Genomic DNA, 10,554 nt, shown 5'->3' on the forward strand with positions numbered 1-10,554 from the left:
CTGTATCTTCTGTATAATCAACTTGAGATTCCTGTCGTTCTTGCAGATTTCGTTTGACAGCAACACGAACAGAAATATATTTTCCAACTGCTTCTAATCTTTCTAGAGCTAATCTAGCAATATAAGATTCGATTATTGATATAACAATGATTTAATTACTCACACGATACAGCAGCAGAGAGGGTGCGACCACAAATAAATGTCACGGTGGGTGAACCTAAACACACAACAAATTTTGGGAAACACAAACGACAAAGATATACTAACAAAATAAACTAACCCAATTAGAGAAACTCTCGGTCATTTGGAAGCTTCGGTTTGACATCATTGACCTTATTTTTTTACCATTTCCGTAGGAAGCTTTATTTTTCAAAAATGGACCTTCTAGTTGGTGGCCTGTTCACCCTCTTTGCTGCTAGTCTTTTTGTGAAAGCCGATTGCATACTGACCATGCATTCTGAAGTAGTGTCGATTACAAGATTGTCATGAAAACAGGATGTTGGACATCAGATGGGCATCATTTTCATTGGGCAAACCCTAGGAAGTCCCTAAGACTTCCTATTTCTGGCGAGCAGCGATAACACGAGTAGTATCAAAATGGGCGGTTTAGATATTGATAGCTGAGCTAAGTCAGCGCCCTTGTATATCACATAAGTTTAAAACGTTTTCTTGCTTATCACACGCGAATGTATACGGTAAGGCAAACTTTAAGACAGTAAAAAGCAATTCTAAAACTGGCGTGAACGGCTAGCGTATAACGATGCTGCCATTGCTTGTCTTGTTTAGTAATAGAATTACTACAATTACAATTGTTTTCTGGAAATGCTAAACGACACCGTCATAACCGCTAAAACACCAGCTGCAGACTATTCCGTCTGTCTATATGCTGCCACAATCTTTGATATTTTGATTAATGTCGTAGCGTGATATATTTATTATAGTTTCTAAATTGCCGTGTCCAGACCTGCTCAAAACTTTTTCGGAAGGCAGTGCCGAGATTGCTATGCGGTCCATCATTCAAAGCAATAGTTGGAAACCATACGGCTCTTGTGTGACCCTTTCAAACATGTTTTGAAACATATCGCGCGAGTGGTCTGTGGCATACGAGGTCCAGTGATTGTTTGCAAGGCCGTACGCGTCAAATGCACGGAAATATCATTAAAGTTTAGTTGCAGTTTCACGGATGACATTAGGCACTTGCGCGTATAAATGTTTTACATAGGTTACGTATGCCTTCTTCTGTCGGCCTCTGGAAACGATTCTCGCGGGTTTGTCGTGGTGTTCAACCATTACATCGTCCATTCACGATAAAAGCATTTGTGCGCATCAAGGTAGTCAACAATATGTGTTTTATCGACTGTGGCAAGAAAATCAATGTTGGACAAGGACGGTGTTTTCATTAACATCTTTGAGTACATTATAAAACTATTGGTCGTCTGCGTCCTTTAACCATCTCATTTTCAGATTCAGCAACACATGGTTTTCCCCAGATTCAGCTTAGTCAGTGATTAATGCACGAACTATGTTTGGGAAGATGTCATCGTGCAAAGACGGTATATCCTTCGCCTTCGCAGAGAAATACATTACTGAAAAATCTTCTTTTTATATTGTGTGCTGATGCTGTGTTGAATGTTACTTGTTGTATAAGCACAATATGTTCTTCATCATGTGTGCGATGCAGCATGAATGTTAGCACTGCCAATCCAAATGGTGTTTTAAGGCATAATGATAACAACCGCGATCACTGGAACTTTTGTTCGATGTGGAACAGAAAGGTTCACGTTTATTGGGAAAGAATGTTGGCGGTGATGTCACTGTTGAGATAATGAAACTACTCGGGACACCATGGAGTAAATACCCTGGTGAAAAACATATGCCCGCAAATAATTAGTGCGGAAATGGACACGGTTGGATATACGACTTGATTTTAACATCAATAGAAGTCAAGACAAAAATCCATAAACAACGTCGATTATTTAAGGCATAATACGGATATAATCTCGTGTACAATCATCAAGTGATTTCCTTGCGTATCAACGTGCTGATATAAATCTCATTCATGATTTCAATGCGACCAGTCCTACACTCAGAGACAGAATTGCTAGATTGATCATCAACGGAGGAATGAAGACTAAGATTGCTCTTGACAGTTGCTTGCATATTACTTTGTAGTGGACAAAGTTCATCCATTCCCTGAGTATTTCCTGCGCTATTAACTAAACATAAGACTCTTGATCGTCCTGGACTTGTTTCCCCGGTGGCCTAAGTGGTTAGAGCGGCCGCGTCATACCGAAGACTTGTAAAAATGGCACTAGCAGCTGCCTCAATTGACGCCCAACATTAAGAAGTTAGTGTTAGAACTGGTAGGCGTGGTGTCAGAATATGCTACATTACTGCGCTGTGATGCCCCAGTGTTTGCAATCTCTATAAACTGTTACACAGGAGAAACTTTGTTTACAATGAATTTGACCTTTTCCAGAAGATTCAGTTTGACCGGAATGTTTCCATAAATACCTAATAATATAAACACTTGTTTCTATTTTTTTTACATAGTTCCTGGCCTTGATTGAGGGTCAAGTAAACAACTTTTTGTCGGAGTAAAATGATTGGTTATCAAGAACATAAAGTAGCTATGTGATTTTTACATGTAAACATGATCACGTGATCCTCTATTTCGCAATTAGGCATTTCCGAAATTGCGAAATACTTAGTATTAATAGTTATGTTGAGAGAGAGAGAGAGAGAGAGAGAGAGAGAGAGAGAGAGAGAGATCAGAGTCCGGGTCTTTTAAACACTTGATGTCAAGTTGTATTCTTCTGTTGTGACCAGTATTGAATTTTTGAGTTTTTGAGTTATTTGTTAATTATTCTGAAACCGTAAGTTGATATTTTTTTTATTTTTTACAGAACTTTTCCAAGGAAATAAATTATTTGTTATATTTTTCAAAGCTTGTTGTTTTCACTCTATTTGTGTTACTGTTTATTCTAGCCTAAACACGTAATATAAGACTTGAACTTACAAACAACCATTTTTTTTTTTTCATTACTAAACAGCAAATGATCTCTTGGATGATCACTGATATCAAATTCATCTACCAAACATGGTTTAGCCATGTCCGCGTACACATAATCGGTTATGACATTCATCAACATCTTGCTATTGTTACCATACCGCGGTTTAATATTATCATAATAAAACTCGTACATCGAGAGCTTTGACAAGTATACTACTGACATCTCAACATAGAATGAACCTGTTAGGGTCGTTTTTTTAAAATACTTTGAACAGCAATGCGTCCGCCGTCGAATAGCTTGCGTCAATCAAACGCGTGGTCAGCAACACACATGCAAAGCTTGCCATGTTCACTATCACAGCCAGGGACGACATGAACTGGCTTTCGGAAATTCTCGACCGTCTTACCAAATACAAAACTATTCATGAGTTTATAGAAGTCCTTTACGAACTCATTTTGTCGCCTTTATCCTCGGATATGTGTTCAGCTTGATGTATGAAGCCATTGACGACATCGGAGAAACCTAATCACCGAATGGATTCATTTTGTACGCATATAATTCCAAATACAATTGCAAATTACGTACGTGTACTAGCAAGCTTGGTGCGTTCTGTAAACTGGTGTCCTGATTCGTTTAAAACTACACATTCCATTGATGGTGTGCATACCTTCAGGCGTATGTACTCTTCATTGAACATACATTGCTATATAAATACTCTCAGTGGATAGTATTATATTGTATGAACATTTTCATCTACGATAGTAATTTCCGAACTCGTGGCAGCGAGTGGTAAACAAACGTTTTGAGCAGTCGCATCAGCCATGAATTACCGTTAAATAGCTTTTTGTGCCTGAATATAATTGTCTTCAATTCAGGATTTGGGCAAACCATTATAAGCTGGCCAGTACAAAGTATTTCACCAACTGGTAAACGACAACCGCTTATACAATAACATCCGATGATTTTAAACGTCATCCAGTACTTCAATGTTAACCCCTTAGTTTCTGTATCTCTTCAGTTAAATCCATAAAACACTTCAGACTGCGTCCATCGTGAAGGCTCTGCAGTTTGCAAATATGCTTCATAACTAAATAGAAATACATCTGCTGTTTCCCTACATTATAATGCTGATCGCTAATTAATATCTACTTCTACTGTCTTCCTAATTGTTTCAAAGTCATCACTGACGTATTCGCTACTCATTTTGATATCACAACTAGGTGGTTGAGTCAAGTGCGGAGACTGAAACTTTTCTTACATAATATCATATAATGACTTTTCGGGATTTTTTTAAATATAAGCTTGACTGAGTCTAAATCGTAGTTCTTACAACTCAACCCTACTCTGATTAATATTTCAGGGAACTTCGGATACGTAATTGAACAATCATACATCTTTTGAGCCTCTTTGACAAATGTATATCATTGCATTTAAGTGAAATATAGTTTAATTTTTTGGTGTGACATTATATACACTCCGTTGTTCGGGTAATGTTTTTCCCACCTTATAAACAATACTAACTGTTATTATTCCTTTCAAAATACTATACGCATCAATCTGTGAACTTTTCGCCATTTATAAAATCTTTGCAGCGATAATTCTCTAATATAATATATTTTCACGCAATGGAAAAAACAAAATGGAAATGAAATCTATTGTGTAGAAATGCAGCCACAACCAGTATATTCTCACACAAAGAGAACCTTTTCCGTGAAATATATAATATATCATTGTCTTGATCAATATTATATATATATATATATATATATATATATATATATATATATATATATAACACAGAGAAAACAGTCTACGCATAACATATTTTATGCAGTACAGTCGTAACCAAATATAACAGTATTCGGTAGCTACAGCAGTGTACTAAGTGCTTTATTGTAACTTCTCTTGAAGCGCCATGAAAAAGTTTACATTAGCAGATTTTGCGTCACAAAATCAATAACATGACCAAAGAATGCTTAATTGTATTTCCAAAGAATTAGTCATTATATTTCTAAAGAGCTAGCAAGGGCTAAAATGTTCTACTCTAGCTGAGTTTTCTTACTGAAATCGTTCACGGTAGAATAAAGCTTAGTCATACCTAATACAATCACGTATGAGGCGCAGCTAAAAATTTGTAAAGTCATGTGTTATAAAACGCGTTGTCCAATATCAGCTTCTAAAATGTAAAACGACCACTGTGATACAAATAAAAGGTGGTCATGACGGCTGTCATGGTGACCATGTTGGATATCAGATCGGCAGCATTTGAAAAAGGACCAAAAAATATCATAACAAGTCTTTTCGTGAAACACCCACATCGCTAGTACTTCCCATTTCTTCGGTGTAGCGATATCAAGAGATTGAAGATAGCAGATATGGCGGTAATACTGGATATCAGATCTGCATCATTTTCCTTTATCATTAAGAAAAAGGAAGCACAAGCAGTCATTTAATAACAAGACCATATATCTTGGAGAATCGATAACAATATTTTCAAGATGGCCACTACGGCGGCCATACTGGGTTTAAGATCGACAGTGTTTTCATTAGGACCAAATAGACATATAAGTATCCTTTTAAAGTACAAAACGCATTAAAATGACTTTCCGTTTGTCGGAATATGGGTAGTAGCAATAACAAACGATGGTGGATATATTTGCTGCCAAGCGGCACCATTTTCATTTAGATCCAGTCAGACACCACAAAACATATTCAGCTTTAAAAAAAATGCCGGTTTGACTGACGTTCAAGAGGAGGAGGAATAGTTCGATTTTCAGGACGGTTGACATGAGAGCGATAGTGGACATCAAAACAGCACCATTTAATTGTAGGACCCAAAATTTCATTCAGCACATTATATCTTCAGTTGCAGACGATACCGATACGTATTAACAAAGAAATCTTTAGACAAACAATGCCGATAAATATTCGGAGTCATGCCTTGTATATCATTAGCTCCACCCACCTCTTTGGTGCATTGTGGCTTATTTCGCAACCCGTGCAGTCTCAGAACATGACGAAATACATCATTATAGATGTAGGCTAGTTGATATATGCAAAATTAATTATGAATAGACAGATCCCGGTAGATAAAAAAAATTGCACGATGCGCTTAGTAGTGCTTCTTTGTACACGGAGAAGACTTTCCGTAAGTTTGGTTTTACTTCAACTCCGATGTAATACCCCTTTGAATGGGATGAAGACAATCAATAACGATAAAATAAATACTTGGGATGGGTTTATACTTACCTTGTTTTCAGGAACTGAATGATTAGTGGCTGTAATGTAGTCATGGAAAGCACTACCGTTTACGTGACAGGGATCTTTAAACGCAAATCCTTTTGAAAACGTCTCCCAGATAAATGTGCAGTTTTTCTTGCTGAAAGTCAAAAGTAACTTTTGTTCTATTTCAGTTGTTAAATAACAGGTTATAAACGAACTTCGCTGTATTATATTTGCGCATACCGATCATACTACCCTGATTTAAAAAATATTCATGTCCAACGATCTTATACAGATAAGATTATTTTTTTTTACTTTCTTAAAATGATTTGATTATAATATCGCTAAAGGTATCATGAATGTTTGAGACATAAAGTTTATAAAAATGTTCGCGCTTAAGACAATTTAAATAAATGTAAATCTATATATTCTTTCATTTGGTCATCAATCCACCATGCACCAGTATCTCTTTCCCCTTTAACTTTTCCTCTCTCACTGCCTCCGTCCCTCCCTACCTACCTACCTACCTACCTGCATACATACATACACACACGCACGCACGTACGCACGCACACACACACATATACATAGATACATAGATACATACATACATACATACATACATACATATATACATACATACGATTGTACGAAGCCTTCATAAGCAAATACAGATACATGTAACTTAAAGTATTCTCATGTATGCTTGCAAGTTCTTGACCTCACTTTGGGCATCCATATACATTTTTTTTTCTTTGAGAACCCTTTCCAATTTAGAGCATTCCTCTTGTTTTTTGATTGTTAGTCAGGTACCTTAATGCCAGCTTTTAGCCCTTGCAGATATTTACGTACCAGTCCAATCGTATGGGTACTAGAGAAAGAATAACACGTTTTGTTATGCCTTTCTAATTTGATATGTCTGTCCTTTATCTTCCTTTACAACATCGAACAAGCACAATATCCATCCTTATTATGCAGGGTTAGAGGGATTTCCAGAATAGAAAGACTATTCAAAGTCAGGATTGTTTCTTGTTAGTGTTGGATTTTTTTTAGCTTGGTTGGCCTGTTTGAGTAATTTAACTAGCATTGACAGAGTTGTTGTTGTTATAGGGTATAACGCCATTCTTCAGCACAATATAGGCTATACATGGCGGCCAGTATTAATGATGGAGGAAGAACCCGGGAAAACCCCGGAAAGAACCACCGACCCACGAGAAGCTACCGGCAAGCTTTCTCACATATCCACATTGGCCGAGCCCGAGACTCGAACCCACGCAGACAGACGTGAGATGGTAGTGATCCGCGACGGAGAGCGCTTTAGACCACTCGGCCACTCGGCCCCCCCCCCCCCCCTTTGATAGAGTAATGCTCTGTCTACAAATTATATAATTAGCTTTCAACAGTCAGAACAAAGGAAAAAAACCGTCCGTTCGTTATGATAATTAGATAGACTATTTAGTTACACTATCAGTTGGGGAAATGTAGGTGTTCATTATGTTTTGCTTGGATGTGCTTTTCCTGAACTTTCATCTATTTATTGGCTGTATCATGTCTGGGAAGTGGAAGCTAAGCGTCCTTCCAGAAATACATTAAGGCCCCTGACGATGGCTGGCCTGAGTGGGTATCGCAGCCATCTTTTGATTACAACTATGACGGTCGATTAACGGAGCAACAGCGCCTGCCACATTGGTTATGGGACTTGGCAGGATATTGCCAGCTCTAAGAATGTAGTTTATTTAGTTAAGGGTTTTAAATCGAATACACTGTTTGTCAGGGCTTGTGTGTGTGTGTGTGTGTGTGTTGCTCCGTAAATAATTATATTCTTTATTTCGCCAAGACTATGACATATATTGCGTTATACATATTTACACATACTATTTTAACTTTGTATCACTCAAATAGCCGCTTCTTTTACTTAAAACATCATACATTGAAATTAAAACATTTACTTGAATTTCAAAGACAGCAGTTATAACGTATACTAGACGTTTTGATAGATATATAGATAGTAAATAGGATATATATATATATATATATATATATATATATATATATATATATATATATATATATATATATATATATATGTGTGTGTGTGTGTGTGTGTGTGTGTGTGTGTGATAAAACACGATCAGTCTCTTTCAAAGTCTAACAGACAGATGAGTATGAATTTATTTTAGTGCTTTTGTTGTAACTACAAACTATATTGATACATTTTACTGCACACAGTAAATCCATCTATTATTTTACTAATATATGGCTCAATGAATGGGGCTTCTAATGTTATATCTTTTTGAAAGTTGTGCGTGTGTCTAATTGTATTTCTTCTTAAATAAAGGCTGTAAAAACTATTTCCAAACCAAGAGAAAGACAATTCCATGTATCTCTGTATGTAGCTGTTCTCAAATTTAGTTTCGTATTTTCTTAATTATTTTGTTATTGATTTATGCATTTGTTTATGTTGACTTCCTTTTATACTCATTATCTTATATTCTATTTAGAATTTATTTTTAAACAACTCAAATAATCTAAAGGAAAGGACACAAAATTAAACTGTATAAACATCAGTTATGCAGCTTAATGATCAGAAATACGAAAGGTATAGATGTCTCGTATGCATGACATTTTCAATAGGTTTATTATATATATATATATATATATATATATATATATATATATATATATATATATAACGTAGGAGAAAAAAATATTATATGCCAAACGTGCTCCAGAATCGATATTTACAAGATTAAAATCTCACTTCGGCACAACACACCAAGATCCACCCTAAGTCAATGCATATGGTATTTCCAAACACTTATCAACAATGCCAATTTAAATGTCATCAGTACATAGATATTCAGGACTCTTTGATGTACTATAAGCTTGATTTCATAACAATATTGGCATGCACACTAAATGGTCACTTTATAAAAAGGGAACTGTGTTCTGTATATTATACATGTATAATTTGAACACTATGTATGTATGTATGTATGCAGGTAGGTAGTTAGGTAGGGAGGGAGGGAGGCAGTGAGAGAGGAAAAGTTTAAGGAGAAAGAGATATTGTCACACTGCAGACATCATAGAGATATGACTAAAAAAATTATTACAACTTCGATAAAAATCCTAATATCTCTCTCTCTCTCTCTCACACGCACAGTGCACTACTGCTGCCTAAACGACATCAGCAACTGATACCTCTAATACTAACTATTAAAGTCACACAGACTACTATTACATCTACTACTACTAGACTTCTACTGTTCCTACTACTACTCTTACTAACTACTATTACTACTACTGATACTGCTACTACTACTACTACTAACTACTACTACTACTGCAACTTGTTGTTGTTGTTATAGGGTTTAACACCATTTTCAGCACAAAATAGGCTATACATGGCGGCAAGTATTAATGGTCGAGTTGTAAGGTTTAACGAAATTTTTCAGAACACGATAGGTTATACATGGCGGCCAGTATTAATGGTGGCGGAAGAACCCGGGAAATCCCCGGAAAGAACCACCGACCCTCGATAAGCTACTGGCAAACTTTCTCACATACCCACATTGGCCGAATCCAAGACTCGAACCCACGCAGACAGAGGTGAGATGGCAGTGATCCGTAACGGAGAGCGCTTTAGACCACTCGGCCACTCGGGGCCCCTTAATGGTGGAGGAAGAACTCGGGAAAACCCCGGAAAGAACCACCGACCCACGAGAAGCTACCGGCAAACTTTCTCACATATCCACGCTGGCAGAGCCCGAGACTCGAACTCACGCAGACAGAGGTGAGATGGCAGTGATCTGTAACGGAGAGCGCTTTAAACCACTCGGCCACTCGGGGACCCACTACTGCTACTACTACTACTGCTACTACTACTACTACTACTACTAGGGCCGGCGCAAGTTTGTACTGGAAATACATCGCCCCGGGGCAAGCGTCGCCTTTGGCGTCCTCAACTCGAAACAACAAAGACACCCTGGCCTCCCTCCTCGCACCCCCTCCATATAATCAGACTCTTACAACGACCGTGACTACTACTGTTATTTCCGAAATCAAAACCTCTTTCTCTTTCTCACGTCTATATGTGGTGTTTGCTGTCAATGATAACACAACTAAAGTCCTTACTTTTCTTCACAAAAAACATCTGGTAGGTTCGCTTGGAATTCAAGACATCTTCCAATCACTCGCTGACTGAGGTCAGATGTGGCGTGAATCTCTTTATTGCATGACTTCGATTCGACCAAAGTAGTAACCAAGGCGATCACAAGCATGTGCATCCTCATTCTGCTGGACTGCATGGCAATGCTGG

The 10,554-nt window shown here is 37.4% G+C and overlaps 1 protein-coding gene across 2 annotated transcripts in view; it reads right to left on the bottom strand.

Moving 5' to 3' along the window:
- LOC149799190 (ADP-ribosyl cyclase/cyclic ADP-ribose hydrolase-like) overlaps positions 1–10,554 on the bottom strand; it is a 62,038-nt gene that overhangs the window by 41,192 nt on the left and 10,292 nt on the right. The window contains exons 2-3 of one of the 2 annotated variants that reach the window (XM_089958445.1): positions 10,371–10,550; positions 6,264–6,393 (exon numbers count right to left, since the gene is read on the bottom strand). In XM_089958445.1, the coding sequence (XP_089814571.1) occupies positions 6,264–6,393; positions 10,371–10,550 (310 nt within the window). The remainder of the gene's footprint in view (positions 1–6,263; positions 6,394–10,370; positions 10,551–10,554) is intronic. The other variant, XM_089958446.1, reaches the window with a different exon arrangement.

This window comes from Sinohyriopsis cumingii, chromosome 5, assembly GCF_028554795.1.
Source record: "Sinohyriopsis cumingii isolate HCF-2022 chromosome 5, ASM2855479v2, whole genome shotgun sequence".
In the NCBI taxonomy this organism is placed as follows: domain Eukaryota; kingdom Metazoa; phylum Mollusca; class Bivalvia; order Unionida; family Unionidae; genus Sinohyriopsis; species Sinohyriopsis cumingii.